This window comes from Paramisgurnus dabryanus, chromosome 14 (assembly GCF_030506205.2).
Source record: "Paramisgurnus dabryanus chromosome 14, PD_genome_1.1, whole genome shotgun sequence".
NCBI lineage: Eukaryota > Metazoa > Chordata > Actinopteri > Cypriniformes > Cobitidae > Paramisgurnus > Paramisgurnus dabryanus.
This window is the reverse complement of record NC_133350.1, coordinates 10021412-10043052: the sequence shown is the minus strand read 5'-3', so window position 1 is coordinate 10043052 and position 21641 is coordinate 10021412. Positions and strand designations below refer to the sequence as shown.

The 21641-nt window shown below is 36.9% G+C and overlaps 1 protein-coding gene across 1 annotated transcript in view; it reads right to left on the bottom strand.

The window, feature by feature from the left end:
• Positions 1-21641, bottom strand: part of tex264b (testis expressed 264, ER-phagy receptor b) — a 59842-nt gene that overhangs the window by 28576 nt on the left and 9625 nt on the right. Inside the window, exon 2 of the mRNA XM_073811827.1 lies at positions 20014-20235. Coding sequence (XP_073667928.1) covers positions 20014-20235 — 222 coding nt within the window. The remainder of the gene's footprint in view (positions 1-20013; positions 20236-21641) is intronic.

Genomic DNA, 21641 nt, shown 5'->3' with positions numbered 1-21641 from the left:
AACTTGATAGTTTTAGTCAAGTTTTAGTCGACGAAAACGCAAAAAGGCTTTACTCAATTTTAGTTAAAAAAAGTATTTTAGTCTTTAACAAATTAATTTAGGTTAAAAAGTTTTGGAAATGGGCATAGGTTTGACAAGTAGATACATGTAAAACCTTAAGCTTACCATGAAATGTGTCACAAGCCGATTGCCGAGGAAAATTGAATGTATATGATATGTTAACAGCGTGATTTGTTAGTTACCTTTAAAAAAATATGCATTACGTTTTTCTTTCTGATGGATTATATTGAAAGTACGTCCATAAATTACCTCGTCGTTTCCATTTATTGGCTTCACCGCCACGGTCATTCGAACTCACCACAGCCGCGTACCCAAAACAAGCATAGGAAGCGGCAGCATTGCTGATACTTTTTTTCTAAAAACACACAGATTTCCCGCAAAATAGGCAGAAATGACATGCATTGTGAACGTCAGACTTATAATCTTTTTCAACGAAAACTCGAAAGCTTCTCGTCATGTTTTCGTCACCTTAAAGCCATTTTTAGCTAGTCATCGTTGCGTTATCATCATAAAAAAGGTGCGTCAACAAAATCATTTCGTTATCGTCATTGTTGACGAAAACAACACTGCGTCTACCGCGCTAAATGCCTCATTCGCACCGCGAGACCTCCAAACGTGGGTCAACAGGATGTGTACTTTAACAGACACTTTTTTCCAAAGTGACATAGTTTGGGATTCAAACTGTAGGATCAAACCCATGGCCTTTGCATTGCTAACGCAATGATCTACCAATTAGGCTAAAGGAACAGTTTTCAAAAATGGAGGGGTGCTGCCAGGTGAAAGAACGAATTACAGTTAAAGGATGACACAGTAAAATATAAATGACTAGAATGCAATATACTTTAGAAAAGTTAACCCAAAGTTTCATTAATACTGACATTTTTGTTATGGTTTGACCATTTAAAGTTTAGGTTGAAGGTTTAACAATAACAAGAACTCATTAAGAAATTTCACACGCAAAAGCGCTGACATCATTCTCTTTTGCAACAACTTTGTTTGAAGAAACTTACTTTCTCAGATTAGCGTGGCCTATTTGCACCAGTTAAATACATGAAATTAGTCCTCTCTTGTAAATCACTGACCCGAGGAGGACAGCCCAGTGTTTGGTCTTTTGTCTGAGTCATTTCCTTAAGCTAAATGGTCCTGGTCCCCTATAAGCTCCCCAGAGCTTCCGAGACTCCAAACTCACAGTCCGCTGCTCCCAAATTTCATTACAGGTCTGGCCGAAAATCCCTCGACAGGAGACGAGAAGGAAAGCTGAAATTTGCATGCGTTATCTTGAAGGAGGGCTGCTAGGTCTTCTCTTAAAAACCGAGAAGTAGCAAGTATCTAACAAGTGAAAAATGGGCAGTACGACCAAAAAAACGATTATGAAAAGTCTAGTTAAATCTAGATGTTTCAGACCATCAATATAGTTCAACAGAGGCCATTTCTTATTTGCGGGAAATGGCCAAAGCCTGTCAGAACGATGGTAAAAACTCTCCATGATAAATGTTCCATCAGCCCTTGGGAATAGCCGGACAGATTTCAAGATAGGTAAAATACAGGTGTTCATATTTCACACAAGACAAGTTAAAAGTACATTTTAGAGAACAGACGGGAAAGAGAGATTGCCTTACACTGTCCTACTTTGTACCTGATCATTACACGGTCCAAGATATCCCCAAAGTGAGCATCAAACGGAAGACATTTTACAGGATAAGGTCGAGCACTGTTATCTGCGAGGAAAGCTTCACCAAATATTGAATATGGTGGACAGCCCATAATTTTGAAACTTTTTGAACTTTCACGGAGGGGTACCAAAGACTCTAGGATTTACCTTTCTATCACTTTCAAAGCCTCTAAGAAAAAAGTTATGAATTAGAAAAAATGAGATGAGAAAGTCTGGTTACCAAGGAAACGTACTGAAAGATTTCCATAGAGATTAGATCCTTTGATATTCCACACAGAAAGTAGAGACGAGGGATGGAAGAGAGGGAACTATCTAAAGACACAGATCATCATTAAAGGTTTTTTCTCAAAGAGAGAGAAGAAATTCCAGTCAGGAATTCCTATCATTAGGAGGTGATTCCGGAATTAAGTATGTGCCTCTCAAACAAACCCACCAATTAAATGTCTGTTAATCTTAGGTGAACGACAACTAGTACATATAATAAAAATGTACCTAAACATATTATACTTTTTAACTGTGGTGATGTTAAAAACACATTAGTGAGCTTTGCATTGAAAGATATCAAAGACAAAAAAAATATTTTATTGCATAAAGAGGGAATATATTTCAAATGGATGTTTTTCAAGCACATCTGAAATATACCTACGTTAGGAATAAATAAACCATCTATCAATTCATACTCAAAAGGTACTGTTTTGTGGCCAAAATTATTATTTGGTTTCTCTCCATTGCCATTATCTCTAAGACCAAAAACCATTTTGTACGCAAGTAGGATAGCTACTTTTCATAAGTTGGTAAATTGCCCAAGAAATAATGGCGATAGTCAATAGTATTATCTTTTTTAAGACCATTTTATGTCACTGATAAAAAAGTTTATCCTTTTTAAGAACACAACTTTAATGTTTAAGAATATTGAGATGAAAAATATTAAATATTAATATGAAATTGGAATGTAATAAAAAATAATACTCTAAATATAAAAAAATAAAGCTTTGAAACCAATTCCAGTCAGACTTATTCTTTCAAACTCTACAGTATGTATTCACCAGAAAAACAAAAAATTTCAGCTTGAGTAATGATCTTGTCTGTCACTGTCCGCTCAGCATGCATGTGTATGTGTGTGCACTGTGGCAATATATATTGCATCTCTAAAATCTACCGATGCCATTTTCACTTATTGCGCAATAAGTCGATAAAGTCATCGCGACAGGCTTACACGCAAGCAACAGGCAAACATACAATATAAACATGCTTTGTATAGATGGTTTCAGCAGTACAAACATAAACAAGCGGTTATCGTGGTCCGCACGTAACTTCCGGTAAACTCCGCTAAGAATAAATAACAACAAAGTTCTTTAAACAGTTTATTTATATAACAAGCAAAAAAACAACACATAGATTACCTAGGAAACCAAATATGTGTTATTTTCGACAAGGCATTTGTTCAAGAGACCAGCAACTAGTCAGACCATAAAAAAAAACGGAAGTAAAGTTCGGATCCAGACGTGTATCGCGTCAGCGCACGTGCGTCCGATAAAACCGTCTATAAACGTAAGTAAAGCCTCAATCTGTAACTTTTTGCCAATCCATTGCCATCTCTTTTTGAAGCATAAAATTACAGGGTATTTTATTTGCGTGTTTTAAAATGCGTCTGACATTTTCACCAAAATCCGACTTTACGTATTTGCTCAATAGGCTACGATTTTTTTTATTCATTATTAATCAAAAAAAGGATTGCAGCTTTAACATACATTCTTAGTAGGGGTGGGCCAATCTCGATATTAGTCCGATATAATACGTCATCAAGTCAAGAGGTCACAGATGACGTATGCGAAACTACACCCCAGTGTTTACAATTGTGGAGAAAGAGGGCCGTTCCAACGTTGTTGTATGTCGAATGATACTAATTAATGTCTTTGTGTCAGTTTATTGTTTAAAATGGTCCGCAAATGTGCGTTTCATATATGTAACACGTGACCTTTCGACGTCATTACGCAATTACATGAGGTCGCGCTGGTGTGTCACATAGCCGGAGGAAGAAGAGAAGTTGTGGTTTAAAAGTGCATATTTTTTTCTTGCCAAAAATGACATTCGTTTTGCTAGATAAGACACTTATGCCTCGAGTCCTTTGAAACTGCAATTTGAAACTGCATTAAAACGGTTAAGTGTTGAGGTCCATTAAAGTCCATTAAAATGAGAAAAATCCTGGAATGTTTTCCTCAAAAAACATAATTTCTTCTCGACTGAACAAATAAAGACATCAACATTTTGGATGACATCGTGGTGAGTAAATAATCTGGATTTTTTTAAGAAAATTGACTTATCCTTTAACATGTACTACACACTTACACACCAAAGGAAATGTAAAAATGTGAATCGGACAATAGGTGCTCTTTAACTGTAGTTGACTTGACATCATGTCAACCAACTGTTCCTGTAGCTCAACTGTTAGCACAGCGTTAGCAGCACAAAATGCGATGGGTTCAAGCCTAGCGAACACACATGCATAAAATCCAGCCTGCATGGCAAGATGTTCAATCTAAAGGTGTGATTGAATTTGAATTCGACACAAAGAAAACGTGTAAACACAATAAAGACAGAAGCAGAAAACAGAACAAAGCAACGAGCAGACAATACGACAAACCTAGAAGCTCTAGTTCATTTTCACCTCATCGGTCACAGTGCTGTTTCATTAACACCTCAGTGACCACACAATCCCACATACACACACACACATTTCCTCACGCCTCAGTTTGACCCGCACAGCATGCCACTTCGTCCACCATACAGTAGGTAAATTCAGCTTTCATTCTCACTTGTGTGTTTGTGTCCCATAACATCAATTTCCACATTTATTCACAGTGTTAAAGGAATATTCCATTTTCTTAAAGAAAAATCCAGATAATTTACTCACCACCATGTCATCCAAAATGTTGATGTCTTTCTTTGTTCAGTCCAGAAGAAATTATGTTTTTTGAGGAAAACATTGCAGGATTTTTCTCATTTTAATGGACTTTAATAGAGCCCAACATTTAATACTTAACTCAACACTTAACACTTTTTTTCAACGGAGTTTCAAAGGACTCTAAACGATCCCAAACGAGGCATAAGGGTCTTAACTAGCGAAACGATTGTCATTTTTGACAATAAAAATACACTTTTAAAGCACAACATTTCGTCTAAGTCCGGTCCAGCGCGACCTAACGTAAATGCGTAGTGACGTAGGGAGGTCACGTGTTACATATATAAAACGCACATTTGCGGACCATTGTAAACAATAAACTGACACAAAGACATTAATTAGTATCAGTTGACATACAACAACGTAGGAACGGTCCTCTTTCTCAACACTTGTAAACACTGGGGCGGAGTTTCGCGTTCGTCCTCTGTGACCTCTTGACGTCATGACGTATTGCGTGGGGTCACGTTGGCACATCACGACCGGATTTAAACGAGAAGTTGTGGTTTAAAAGTGTATATTTGTTATTTTTCTTTTCAAAAATGGCAATCGTTTTGCTAGATAAGACCCTTATGCCTCGTTTGGGATCGTTTAGAGTCCTTTGAAACTCTGTTGAAAAAACTGTTAAGTGTTGAGTTAAGTATTAAATGTTGGGCTCTATTAAAGCCCATTAAAATGAGAAAAATCCTGCAATGTTTTCCTCAAAAAACATAATTTCTTCTCGACTGAACAAAGAAAGACATCAACATTTTGGATGACATGGTGGTGAGTAAATTATTTGGATTTTTCTTTTAAGAAAATGGAATATTCCTTTAAGAGTCCTCTATGATTTTGGATTGATCTTGTGTCCCTCAAAAGCTGATTATTTAAATGATGTATTGTGCGTGCTACATTTAAATTATAACACTTTTATAGCTTGACTGACACACATAGGCACCTCTTAGGGCATGAGGACATAAATCAGGCCTTAGCTGGGCTTTAATAAAAGATGAGATGTATTCAACAACACCATCTTATTTTCGACAGCATAACAATTCAAATATCATCCTGCCCTTCCCTTTAAATTTTGGATTCATCTTATCTTAATTCTCAGCCATTTTTGCGCAGAGGGTTGATCAATCATATTCAAATGTGACATTTACCTCTCGCAAATGTTCCTAGACTCCCTCAGGCCGAGGGACAAAAGTCATGTTTGAACTGTTGGAACGGAACGGGACGGGACGGCCGGCGGGACACAATGATGTCCCTCTTGTGGCCTGACCAGACATTCATTCCTAGCAAATATATCGCATGGCCCCTCCGGGCGCAGACACACACGTCACCGTCATTTCTTCCTAACTGTGCCAGGAACATTTTTACGTAAGCTTCTCGAAGTTCTTCGTTTTTAATTACATCTGACATCTGTGAATGTCACAGGTAAAAAGAGATGGAGAGCAGGAACTTATTTTATTGGATGGTGCTGGAAAAACAATCAAAATGTCAACTTAGACACAATACATATAAGAGATGATCATATTATTATCTCTTATAAAGTACATTAATACTCTTACTATATATGAACTATTTTTATTCGGCCTCCTCTCAAATCTGAAATAAAAAACTTAATAAGTGCCAAATCACTTATTTTAGGCGTGAAAAACCCACCCGATGGTTTAAAACACCAAACGCAAAGGAATAATGAGCGCTAATGAATCAGCCAGCAACTTAAGGTGACACGGAAAGTAAACTTATGCATAATTCATGGCACAAAGGAACAGCAGAGCCACGGGTGGTGACAGCTGGAAAAGAAATTGAAGAAAACAAACAAAAGATTCAAAGCACATATTAGGAATAAGCTTGAGTGTCTGCATCTGGAAGCAAGCCATTCAATATGTGTTTTGTTCTTCTAAGATACATCTGACCGTCTGTGCATGGGTCACAAACCGCTCAGGCTGTCGGTCAAGCGGGCCATATATGCTTAAGTGGGCACTAGACTGTATAGAGAGCTAAACACAGAAACCCTGGCAGGTGTAAAGGCCAGTAATGTCAATACCACAGCGCACCAACATATCTACCATCCAGACAACCTTTCAGGTCCACCATGTGTCCTTCTGTGCCCTTTACCAGCAATGATGTTGAACCCAAGCCTGCAGGGAGTCGAAAAATGCCCTCAAGCCCAACAGCTGTGCTTGGCAGCCTCGGTGGATGTGGAGGGCATTTAAAAAATGATGTGAGTCACTGTATTAAAATCTATTTGAGGGATTTCAATAAATTTTTTGTCTGATTTTGAAATAAGGAGTATTGCAGTATTAATGTGCTAATGAACTCATACTGTAAATCATAGACTTCTTTAAATGTAGATATTAATATTTGCTAAATCTATTTTAATTATATCAAGAGTGAGAAGGATCCTTTAAAGGGGTCATATTATGAGATTTTTTTTAAATGTAAAATAAGTCTTTGGTCTCCCCAGAATGCGTATGTGAAGTTTTAGCTCGAAAAACCCAACAGATAATTTATTATAGCATGTTAAAATTGCTACTTTGTACTGAGAAATTAGCTGTTTTTGGGTGTGTCCTTTAAAATGCAAATGAGCTGATAAAATGCAAACACTCATAGGTTATAGTGATGGTGGTATTTGAAATTAAAAATCAACTCTCTTTCTCTCTGCACTAAATGGAAGTGCCATGGTTTGCCATTAGTGCAGATTAAGGGGCGGTGTTATTGTAATAAGACTTGCTACCTACGTTACAAAACAGACAAAAATAGGGACATTTTCCAGCTCCCCTAATGTTAAACATTTTATTTTTACCATTTTGGAATCCATTCAGCTGATCTCGGGGTCTGGCGGTACCAGTTTTAGCGTAGCTTAGCATAATCCATTAAACTTGATTCGACCATTAGCATCGCGCTAACAAAATAACCAAAGAGTTTCAATATTTTTCCTATTTAAACTTGACTCTTCTGTAGTTACATTGTGTACTAGGACAGACAGAAAATGTAAAATTGTGATTTTTTTTAAGACAGATATGACTAGGAACTATACTTTTATTCTGGCATTATAATCAAGGACTTTGCTGTCGTAACATTGCTGCAGGAGGCGCAATGATATTACGCAGCAGCCGAAAATAGTCCCTTAGTATCCTTCAATTTTCGGGCACTATGTAATATTCACTATTTAAAACTTTTTTGTTCTGGTTGGAAAGTAACATGTAGTCTGACATTTTTTTGTCTACTACACAAAAACTTAGTACAAAGTACTTGCGATTACAAAATTCTGCCTGTGCACATACAATACAGGCCTACTATTCTAACAACAAAATTTACGTTATGCTTACTGTACACTGACCCTTGCTTACACGTAAAATGTAAAGTATACTATCCTGAACTAACGAGAATTCGTACATATTTTACGAGTTTGCTAATTCGTATGAATTCATACAAAGTTAATCATGCAAAAACGTACGATTCTCATGAAAAGAACAACAACAAAACCTAAACCCGCACCTAACCCCAACGTCACAGGGGTCAAGGCAAATTGTACAAAAACGTACAAATGTGGTTGTACGAATTAATACGAATTAGCCAACTCATAAAATATGTACGAATTCTCATGAGAGAGTGTTGAGTATAGACGGTTTCAGCAGTAAAAACATAAACACTGGCTTTCGTGGTCGTCACGTAACTTCCGGTAAACTCTGCGAAGAATAAATAACAACAAAGTCCTTTTAAAGTAGTTTATTTATATAACAAGCAAAATAAACAACACGTAGATTACATAGGAACCCAAAACATTTGTTATTTTCGATGAGGTATTGGTTTAAGAGTTCAGTTTCAGCAACTAGACCATTAAACAAACACAGAAACCGGAAGTAAAGTTCGGACCAGACGCTTATCGCGTCACTGCACGTGTGCCCGATGAAACGGTCTATACCCAGGGCTTTTGGAGTCAAAATCTCATAATCTGACACAGATACGACCGTACAGACAAAAATCATGTAGTCTGGACCTGACACAAAAGGACATTTAGTGAAAATGAATACTCACAAAAATTGCACGAATGTTTGATATACATGTAATTATTGCACAAACTGTTGCCTTTCTTGCAATGAGTAGCGCCTGAACCATAAGATCCATTAAAGTCTTCAAATAATAGTTATTTTAATGTTGTAGTTGAGTCTAGACATCTCACACTCGGCTAACACGACGCCCCTTCACCTGAAATACCAAACAGCTAATTAAGAAACCATGAAACCGACACAGCCAAAACACAGCGTGACACCCGATTGTTGATTTTATCCCAACACACGGCTTTGAAATACCCTGTAAGGAAATCAGATCTTAATTAAACTCTTCTTTTAGATGTTTGCATTTGGTGCGCTTTTGTGTAGACTGAAGATATGCTTCCTAGACGTTTTTCCCCTGCAGCGAGACAATAGGACATCATCAAAAACAGAGGCTATTTCATGAGCAAACAGCAGGAAGGTTTGGTTCATGTTGTCCTTCTTTTCCAATAATCTTTGAGCTCAAATGTCACTGTGGCATTTTCAAGAGCATTTCTCCTGGTCCAAGACGTTCATGCCTACTTTTGGGTGTTTGATCGTGGTCTCAACTTAATACTGTCAGATCGAGAGGAAAGATAGAGACGTTGAGGAAGATGTCTGCACACTATCAGAATTCAGATTTACCAACCGAGCGCTCATTTACTGATGTCTGATATTGCAAGAAAACAAAAGCAGAAGACTGACCATATGTGATGAAGAATATTGAGTAGTTTGAATTAATGCACAGGATGCATTAATTCAATGTAATTGATGCCTGGTTTTATATTAACCTATAAATTATAAAAAAATACAAATTAGTAGAAATGTCAGTCATATTTCTCATCAGGTTCACCCTCATTACTTTTACACAGTAATAATAATTATCATTTTTTATAGATAACTTAAATTATATAAACGTAGCAGTTCCCAAACTGGGGTCCACGGTGTGAAATGGTGCCCAGTTTTATGACAATTCTGTGTAATAAAACATTAGAAAAATAAAGCTACTAACCATTGTATAATATAATATGTTTGAGATTGTTTTATGTCATAAATTTTATTTGGGGGATGCACCCTACCCTATGGCCACCGCCGAAAAGTGAATGACTGACTGACTATTAATGCGACTTTAGAAAATGTGATGTGTTGGAAACTAATCTTTGCTTATGCTGTTTTATTGAAGTGCATATTCGTTCAATCTATACATTTCAGCATGTAGTGTTCGAAAACCTCTGACAGCTCCAAATCTCTCGAGATCATCGTGCAGTCATTTTGGCTTATGCTGTCTAGAAAATATAGTTATTCCAGCTAGTCGGATAGCACCTGTGCTCAGCAATTTCCAAACAGTGCCACAGATTTTTCAATTAAATTGAAAGCGTTGGTCGAACTGACAGACATCATTCATCCCAACTATAATATGAACTTTCTCCCAGCCATCACTTTTTTAGCAGACTTGTTTACTTGCAAAATGTCACTGTATTTTAAAATACTCGTTCATGGATGCCAGATCCCTGCTAAGGAAATGCCATCCCACAGCATGATGCTACCATCACTGTATTAGCGCTTATAAACATTTATCTCAGCTAAACAGTGTTTTTTGTTTTCACATTGTAAACAGAAAATCCAAACAGGCTTTTTTTGTGAGATATAACAAAATCTGTGTCACCCTCCTACAGCGAGCGTTTGATAAAAATGATGCTTGACCTCTCTGTGGATATTTCACCTGCTGTGACATTCAGACACTGGGATATTTTAATAATTTATGCATCTATTTATTTTATACACTCTTAAAATCTTTGGATTGTTTCAACCCATGGTTGGTGAAATGTAGATATTTTCTAGGTCAATTTAAACCAGGGGGTTGTCCATATTGTACCCAACCATGTTCTTTAGTCTTAATAAATATACATTGCTTAGTTGCCCTAATCTAACAAAATTGATGGTTACCAAAATTATTTTTTTTGTTTCTGTGATAGTAATCCAGTATATTGCAAAAAATGACTTTCTTACTTAGTATTTTTGTCTTGTTTTCAGTAGAAATATCTAAAAATTCTTAAATTAAGATGCTTTATCTTGATGAGCAAAATGACCTGAGAAAATAAGTCTAGTTTTTAGACAAAAAATATACAATTTAAGGGAATTTGTGCTTAAAACAAGTAAAAATATCTACCAATGGAGTGAGAAAAAAAACTTGAAATAAGATTTATTTTCTTAACCACTTAATTCAAGCAAAATTTTCTCACCCCACTGGCAGATATTTTTGCTTGTTTTAAGCACAAATTCACCTAAATTGAATATTTTTGGTCTAAAAACCATTATTTTCTTAGGTCATTTTTCTAGAGATATTTCTATTAAAAACAATACAAAAATACTAAGTACACTGCAAAAAATTATTTTCAAGAAAAAAAATCTTAGAATTTTTGTCTTGTTTATTAGTAAAAATATCTAACAATTCTTAAATGAAAATGCTTTTTCTTGATGAGCAAAACGACAGAAGAAAATAAGTCTAGTTTTTAGACAAATTTAAGTGATTTTGTGCATAAAACAAGCAAAAAATAAAACTGCCAATGGGGTAAGCAAAAAAATCTTGAACATTTTTTAAACACTAACTTCAAGAAAAATTTGCTTACCCCATTGGCAGATTTTTTCGCTTGTTTTATGCACAAAATCACTTAAATTTATATTTTTGGTCTAAAAACTAGACTTATTTTCTTGGGTCGTTTTGCTCATCAAGAAAAAGCATCTTAATTTAAGAATTTTTTGATATTTTTACTGAAAACAAGACAAAAATACTAAGAATTTTTATTCTTAAAATATTTTTTTGCAGTGTAAGAAAGTCATTTTTTGCAGTGTGTATATATAAGCTCTTTAGTTACAGTAGTATTTCTAATATTAAAATATAATTCGAATTTGAATTCACTGTTTAAGAAAGGCAGAAATATAGTAAAGCACTTTATCATTTTTTATTCTGATGCCCAAAACTGTTTTTTACTTGCAGTCCTTAATTTTTAATGGTTGATTGTTACGCTTGATTTATTTCTGACTTCTGATAGAAGCTGAATGTGTCGGCTCAAATTTAGGTATAAAAACACAAATTCAATTCGACTTCATTCAAAATTATAAAATGGAAAAGTCTCTGGAACAAAAAGAGTCCACGTAACTTTATACTGGATGATCTTTGAGACAAATGGACAGGTGCTCTAATAAATTTGTTAAGCACTGTAACTGTTGTTCAGATTTGCAAATTGATGACAACCTTAGCTGTCAAGTTTTAATTTGAAATATGTGCTAGTTAGTTTAAGATTCACATTTTTATATGATGCGAAGTATACAAATTTTAATTGGTGGAAGACAATTTTAAAGCAACTTTGTCCTTATTACCTTTTTTTTTTTTTGTAAAAAGTTCAGTTTTTACCAAAAATGACATCACAATTAAATCATAAAAAACATCTCTATTACAAAATATAAGTTTATTTGTTACACCGACCACGTAATCTCATTTCAACAAAAGGTCAGATTTCCTTGCTTTCACTGAAGCACACAAGATTACTTTAAATAATGCTGGGATAAGATGGATCATTAGGTTTTGCACAATCTTATGAAGTGCATGCTGTCACAGAGAGACACAAAAAATACTAAAGGACAAAATTTTAAGAAACATCGAGGAAGTATGAGTATAGTGAGATCTCCTCGAGGCTTCTGGATCAATAAAGACCAGCGGGGAGAAACAGAAGCTGTTTCTCTTGTATCCAGATAAGAAAACTGAAGACTAAAACTGACAAAATATTGATCTCATTCATTCAATCACGATCTCAGACACTGGCTGTGAAAATACTGCTGTGATTCAGCGTGACACGTCTGTGCTCATTGTCAGTGCCGTCCGGAGGTCTGACAGGTGTGATGTTTCCAGAAGTGCTGAATGCTGGTCGATTGGCATATGAGAAAAGGTCAATAGATGTTGCCTGAGGTCAATTGACATTATAAGCTCAAAACTGACATGAAACCAAGCCATCTCAGGCTAGTTACACTTGGTTGGATAAGTTCACTTTACAGACAGAAAATAGATTTGTACATTTTGTCAAGAAAATTAAAATATTAATAGTGGCGCAATACAGGGTAGTGGTTCACCGGGGGAAAGCGAATCATATAAAATACAAACCAATGTGGACATATGACTGAATATGAATGAAGAAAGTATACACCAAGCACCAAAAATGCAAGTGCAATAGCAAAAGTCACATTTTGTGGCCATGCATTAGTAAAACATATCGTAATGTTACATTATAAACACAAAGAAAGCAGAACAAGATTTCCACTTAAAGGAACGAGTCCAGTTGCCATAGGGATTCCCTTGCACTGTCCTACTCAGAATTAGCATCATCTCTGTGCTTTCTGTCCACTGAACCAAAGGGGCTGGAAAGGAACACTGGGGACCAAGCTTTCGTCTCACATCACCAACTGCCTTCAAATTACTCATTCTGGCTGTACGCAGGGTTCAATCATCTGCAGCCCACACAAGTTACAGAAGGACGGACGGTGCCATGGATTATTCATGACGCGAAATATTAGCCTTTCATTGTGAAGTAAAAAAGGGCTGTATAAGATGAAATTTTGCCCTTTCGTTATATTTAAGAGTGACTTTGAAAATGCTAACCCTATGAAGAATCAAAACAGCAGAATGAATGTAGTTGCTAAAAAGAAACCGCTCAGCATTTGGCAGACTCCTGAGTGTCGATTAGGGCGGGCATCCGCAGGTCTCTTGTGATGAAATGCAAACGTATATACTGACATATAAGGAGTGTGTTATATAATGTAAACAATAGATCTATGGTTTTTGAATTTTAAAATATTATGGCACGCTGACTTTGTTGTGGCTGTCTGCGATTTTGATCAAAAAGAATTCAAGACATGTTGACACGACTTGCTGTGCCTTTAGCTGTTACTGCCACAAGAAAACAAATGATCGTGCTTACATCAAAGTCATTCGTGACAAAAGACATGTACACATATAGATGCATTTGTTAATGCATGCTGACCATCCAAAGCACAATTTATAATAATATATTGAAGAAAAAGGCTACCAGGTCGATTTTTGTTCTTAATTCTGAGCATCTCCTGGGCTACATACTACGCATGATCAACCTACGCATACAAAGTATGCATGGTAGTGGTGGTTAGTGCACCCTTACTGAGCATTCACACCAGACGCAAATGAAGCGAATAAATTGCGCTTTTCATGCGTAGTTAAACACTTCAACATTTTGAGTTAACTCACTTCATTCGTGCGTGAAATTCATGTGATTTGCGCATAAAATTCAGACATGAATACGCTCAATTTGCTGGCAATACAGCGGGGGAAATAAGTATTTCACTTTATTTATTATGACTAAACTTGTATACTTAAATGTTCTGATTTCTTTGTATGAATTCAATATTTGGCTTGATGGCTACATATGGTGGAAAAAAAAATTCAATAGCCAACTTAGAAATCCCCTTACTAATAAAAATGTTGATGTGTCAAATACTTATTTTCCCCACTGTATGTATGTATATGTGTGTGTGTGTGTATGTATATATATATAGCTCGAATTGAGTAAAGAGCATTTTCACAACTTACCAGATTTTTTATTTCCTGTTTCTATAAAAGTAAGAAGTGTTGTAGAGCTCTGGATGTACACATACAGCAACAATGATTTTATTCTATTGTTGTTTTGTATTTCTGCCTCAGCTCGCTACATTGTAATCACGTCACTACTAGAGCAAGCTCCTGATTGGTTAACACGGAACGAATATCCGCCAAAGTTCACATTTTTCAACTCATGCGAATCACATCATTTGCGACACCTCATTCGAGCTAATTGCTCTGCAGCATTGACTGAACATCAGTGGCGGCTTGTGACTGCTCATCCGAAGGGCGCTTATTTAAACCCGTCATGTGTGTGGTTTCTTTTTCCAAAATATGTGTTCTGCGCATCGAGAGATCCTGTGTGCATCACATGTTTTGTCAAAATTAGTGGCTGCTGCACACTCGTCAAAACTGTTTATGATAAAAGAGACGCTCATGTTTACAAAATACACGCAAGACACTCCCTTAACAGTAAACTTTAATTACGCATGAGATTATGCGAGTATCTGGCAAATGTGAGCGTCTCTTTTATCATAAACCCTTTAGAAGCATCTGCAGCAGGCACTTATTTTGACAAGACACATGATGCGCACAGTATCTCTCAAAGCACAGAACACATATTTTTAAAAAGGAACCACACACATGACGGGCTACATACATGTTGTGACGAACTTTGCATCGAGCGCCCTCGAAAAAAGAAGTCACCGGCTGCCACTGCTGAACATGTAAATCACTCGCACTTAACGCTTTATTCGAATCTAGTGTGAATGCCGAATTATTCACTAAACTACAGTATCACCCCTATGTAAAAAATTTCTATTAAAATATTCCATGTTGACATCATAAAACAATGCAAATACCAACACACAAATAAATGACGCTATCGGTGGACAGAATTCATAAGTGAATTGCCCCTCATACTTTCTTAAGCCTAAAACTACACAAGTAAATAAAGATTTCAATGAAGAGCAGAAAGTAAACAAGCATGAAAAATTGAGAAAGGAAGTGCTGCTTGAGGAGGTGTTGAGTTTTCTAGCTTCTAATCTAAGCAGCTTCATGAGCTTGTTGAGGAGGCTGTTGGCTCTGTTCACAGCGATGCTGCATCGGTACAGATGGTGTGAAAAGCTGAGGGCTTAGACGCACACATTTAATGGTAAAAATCATACTTTTGGTTCTAACACAAAATATTAAAGTTTAGGATGAAACTTGTGTTGCACAGACTGTATTATAAGCATTAATAGTACAAAACCTCACCTCAAATCTTGTGGCTTTATGTGAAAAAGTGTGCTATTTGATTAATATTAAAGTGTGGGGGAGGCAATTAGGAGTTTTCTATGGTTTGATTGTGTTTATGGAGTACACTGTAATGTGTTATGCTTCGTTAAAAAAAACATTTTACCTGAATTCTGGACCTCCATCCTCATAAATACAGGCTGTTTAGTTCCTGGGTCTATGAAGCCCCTCCCTCAGAAATATTCAATATGCTCAGATTGGTTATCTGTCACAGTATATTGTGATTGGATGTTTAGAGGAAAAAAAACTTTGCTGCGTGTTACCGTGGGTAGGATTTATGTCAATTTTGGGGATAGTGATATCACTATACCAGGAAGAGGTCCTGTTGTAGGCAATCCAGCCATTCGCTGTAGGTTTTCTGTTAATGCAAATATCTCCTGTTGCATTGAACTTTTAGCGTTGTAACCTTTGCAGATGTTTATGCACAAACAGCAACATTACACACTAACTGTATTTTAAAAAGTTAAATCAGAATCAACTACACCTTTAAAGGAGGGTCCTAAAGCATTTCTAGAGGCCAGGATGTCATAGAGACTTGAGAATGACCTGTTTGGGCCAATAAGCAAAAACCTAGAATACCTAGCAACAATTCAGAACCCCATGCAACTGCATTTGGAATGGGCATGCAACATTTACAATTTCTTTGAGCAAAAGCAAAAAACGAGAAGACCCTAGCAAACACTATTTGTATGAACTACCTACACAAAAAACCCTAGCAACAGCATAGCAACATCTTAGCAACTACTTAACACCCTAGTATCATGGTAACAACTTCTGAACAGGCATGCAACAGTAACGTTTTCTTGGACCAAAACCCAAATGATATATGCATAGCAACACCCTAGCAACCCACCAACATCCTAGCATCATAGGAATGGGTATGCAACATTTAAAACCTCTAAAAAGTAAAATCAAATAAAACATAAAAAATGTTTTTCTTTAAAATTTTGGGAGGAATGGGATAAAAAATCGTTCCTGAAATGCCGACATAAGCACCACATCTCACCATGTTAGAGCATATGCTAACCACTAAGCCATGGCTCCAACAGGGGCTACCATTCTTGTCATTGGAGTCTTCATAGTTTTTCTTAGCTAAAGTCCAGGTCCACATCTAAACCCTTAACTCAGTTCTCCTCAGGGACGTGCACAGGAATTTTTAGGGGCAGTTGCTCTGACCTAAATAAAGGGCACCCCAAACATGTTTGCCTAATGCCTACCAAAAAAAATTTATAGGCTGCTTGTTTGCAAGCTATGATAGCTAGCTGCTATCTGTCTGATTATTTAGGCTTAAACGAGGCAAACTCAGCCTAGATTCATGAAGATTTTAACAGAGGTGGAAAGAGTAGCCAAAAACTTTACTCAAGTAAAAGTACAAGTAACTAAATAAATAATTACTCAAGTAGAAGTAAAAAGTATGCAATGAAAATAATACACAAGTAGCGAGTTACTAGTTACTCATGAAAAAATAAATCTAGATATACACGCGCACACACACACACGCACACACACACACAATACAGTGCCCTCCATAAGTATCAGAACTGTAAAGACAAGATTTTTCTGTTTGCTGTGGAGACCAGAAATTGGTAAGATAAATATCAGTATGTCAGAAGTTTAGAATGTCACATTTTATTAACCTTTGTTTATGTTTCAACACATACATGCTTTACCAACAAAGAACAACAGCATTAAATGCTGACTTATGTGTGTTGTACACAAATGCACATAAGTGAATCAAACTGATCCTACACATTTTATGCTTTTTATGTGTAAACAATCAGGACACAGCTCAGTGACCATTAAACAAAAATAATGTGACAGATTCTGTACTTTTGTCTCATGTTCATCTTTTAATGTTTAGACATTTCTTGACTCCACAACAAACAGAAGAATACTTATGAAGGGCACTTCTACAGTATGTGTAAAACTGCAACATACACAAACAGTACAGAAAAAAGAATACAAACACAGAATAGACAAGCATTTTAAATTAACTCTAGTCTAAATGTTGATGTAGCTTATATCTGAAATATCAGAAAAGTAAACTGACAACAGTTTTGCATATGTATAAAGTTAGAAATCTCCTAAGATGGTCTGAGGACATTGACAGTTTACACTTACATAAAAATCATTTTAGACAAAACTCATGTTTTCTTACGTTGTCATGTCACGTGTGTTTTGTGAGAATCACTTACATCATACAGTACAGTATACAGCGAATCAGACGTCAATCATCGATGGATTTTCTTCAATCTGTGCTACAATGCTTCTGGAGGTTGCACGCGTTTAACTGTGTCTGACGATGAACAGGTCGCGTGTATATGGCGGGTACATGTGTGAAGTTTTGCTTTTAGTTAAAAGATTGGTAAATTCATTTCCACGTCACCCAAAACTGGTTATATTCTGCGTGTTTCTACATAGGTAACGAGTAAAACAGCTTCGGACGATTCAGTTTTTGCAGCGATCTGAACAATTCATTCAAACTGATTCGCAAACCAATTTAAATCGCTTGGCCCATTCGCTTTGTAAAGAATCGACTCAAAAGACTCATTTATTTGCAAGACTTTGTAAAGAATCGACTCAAACGACTCATTAATTCGCGAATGCGCCAGAAACACAAGATAGCAATTTAAAAATAAAATACAAATTTCGTAATTAATTAAAATACAGTAACGAAGGAACGCTGCATAGTGTAAACGAAGTAAAAGTAAAATTATTTTTTTTCCACCTCGGAAGGGCAACTTGAGTCGAGAAGGGCATATGGGCAGTTGCCTGGGCAACCTGAGCAACCCCCCTGTGCACGTCCCTGGTTCTCCTTATTAACCATCTCTCCACTTCTCTTTCCCAATTTACAGTCCTGCACATTTCCTCCTCTGATTTTTCTTGCCCTCATGTACTGCTCTCTTTTCTAAATTGCTATGATTAAGTCTACTGCTTAATAATTACTGTCTCTATCCCACCAGAAAAAAGCCAGAAACACTGACAGGCCAGGCATTCGTTTTCAACCAGCTCTACGCTGCAGCACACCAGTCACGATGAAGGAAACAGAGGCACGTGTCAGAATTTATTACACCATTGGGACGACTTGCGTGATTCATCTTCAAGCTGTGGCGCTTTTCACAATGACGTGATGAACCAAAGAGTGAATAAAATCTATAATCAGGCAAAAAAGTTGTTGTTTAAATTAATAGTTCACTCAAAAAAAAAATTATGACATTATTTACTCACCCTCAAGTTGTTGAAACCTGAATAAATTTCTTTGTTCTGTTCTGTTCACAGGGTTCCCACACCTTAGTTAACTTCAAATTCAAGGACCTTTCAATGACTTTTCCAGGTCCAATACCCTTAAATTCAAGGACTAAATGTGGGGACACATTTCAAGTGAGAGCAAGGTTACATCGTGTTACCTTTTAAGATACATTGTTACAGTTCCCGTTTGAGGGAACTCGCGCTGCATCACTTTGCGGTGACACTTTGGGGACGCCTCCAGGGGTAAGTGCGTCTGAATGTGTATATCAAATTTAACCAATGGTGAGGCTTAACGATAAAGACAGGGTGACGCGGGAATCAGGAAGAATATTGCTATCTGAAATATTGCCAAAGACGGCGTTACAGGGACGCAGGAAGTATGGCAAGGGAGACGCAGTGTCTCGTTCCCTTCTCAGGGAACAACAGTTACATACGTAACCCGAGACGTTTTCATGTGTCAAACACAACTATGCAAAAAAGCATTTTGGTATGAATCAACATTTGCATACAGAAGATATAAGCATTTCAAGCAAACAGTTTAGCACGTGTGCTTAAAAAGTCTACAATTTTTATGATATTATCCTACACTACACAGGAAATAATATGGATTTTTTTCCAGAAAACTTATTGCATACAATAGATTCAAGCACTTTCAATGACCTGTATCTATGTATGTATATTTTCAAAAACTTTCCAGGGCCTTGAATTTTTTCTCCAGATTCACAAACTTTCAAGGATCTCAAGGACCCGTGGGAAAGTATTCTGTATGCTTACCAAAAACTCATGTGACTTTAAATTAAGAAGCAATAATTCATTTGGAGCGCATCCTAAATCTTAAATGCTTTCGTTTCCAAAAATCACAAACAAATACAAGATTCATCAAATCATTTGGCTAGGTTCTCTAAACCGCACCAGATATATTATACTCATAAAAACAGCCACTGTGGATTCCAACTTCCATTAATTCTTTGTGCCCAGAAGAGATGCTGTTCAAAATAAATGTAATCTGGAATAGGAAAGGAAACATGGCTTGTATATTTGATGTTTGATTTGTGACGCTGCACTTCTAGCAGTGATATTACCATTTGCCTGCAGATACAGAACAAGCTTTCGGTTATGGGGAACACCTTACCTTGATGTAATAGTTCAGTTGTGGATAGACTCTTTGCACTCCCAAGAAAACGGAAAGTGGCGTTCGGTGAGGGAAAGATGCCGTGACGACATGTGTGACTTCTGGGAAAGAGAAAACCTGGAAGCCGTGCTTCTCATACAGTTTCTGTTGTTCCTCACTGGGTCTCTCATCACCTTCGCTCAAAATACTGCCCACCGCATAGCGGCACTTCTGTCTTGGGACCTACAAAACACACAAACGTTTTTAACCATGCAGAACATATGAAAACCTTCCAGATTTTACATGCATACCTATCCATACCAGTTCATTACATTTATGCATTTGGCAAAAAAAAATTTCTCTGCGGATCAAACTCATGACCTAACCTTTACCAATTGAGCTTCAGACAAAACCCAAACTAATCTATCAAGACTTCCATATTCAATCCCACAAAAAAGCACATCAACCACAAAACCAAATAAAACCCATCAGCTGCCTGCGGTAATCGCCAAACAGAGGCGCGCACCTCTCGTGATGCTTATCATAGACAACAAATAAACAGGAGCTTTTCCATACTTGATGTTCCAAGACAACGGGGAGCGTCTACAATTCAGTGAGTCACAGAGGAAAGGCTAACTTAATGAGAATAAACAAAGCAGCGCATGAAATAAGTATATAAACAGGATTAGATGAAGTTGCATGAGCAGGTGGCATTGCGCCGTGAAAAAATTCAGGTTGCGGTCTGATAAGGCTGTGTCTAATTGCCGCGCGTCTGGCAGCTTTGAAAAGTGGTGGACGGACGTCCAACTGTCACTTTAATGTGCGGCTCCTACGGTTTATATACTGATGGAATACCTGATGCAAACGAGAGCACCTGGGAAATGAGAAACGAATTGTACGACGGTGTCTCAGCTCGGGGTTCAGGTCCCCAGCGGGTCTGGTGAGCGGGGGGCCGAAGACAAAATGTGACAGATGAAGGCCGGTTTGGGAAAGAGGCTGCAATAGTTTCAACAACATCCATCCTTTAAATTGGAGGAAAGTGCTCATTCATCTTTTAGTGTTTTGGGTCAGTCTGCTTCTAGCTGAGCCTTATATAGATAGTCATGAAAAACATCTTTGAGGAGAGCAAAAACATGGAGAGGTTAAACTGTAGATTGTAGGATTTAATTCTCACTTATGTCTATGGGGTCAACCATTGGGCATTGTGACAATAACCACATTATTTTACTAATAGTTTGCAGAAACTGAAATCTGTCTGGTACCTCACAACTTACTGAGACATTATTCTTTGAGTTAGTTAAAAAGTCTTTTCACAGCTGGAGCATACTGGCATTCACATCTGCAGGACGTCTCGTGTCCTGGTGTGTTTGCAGCAGGTATTGTTCATGAGAGTATGCTTTAACAGACTGACCTGTCAAATAAGCCTCCATTCGCTCAGACGCTTTGACAGGCTATGACTAAATCTCTTCCAACACAAATTATTTATGTTATTGAAGAAAATGTAAGATATGTTTGCCTGTGCATAGTTTCTCATGCACCAAAACCTTTCCACAAACCATATTCTGTCCATTTTATATTTATGCATTTGGCAGACACTTTTATCCATAGAAACTTTGAATCTATGCGATTATCATACGTATGTGGGTTTC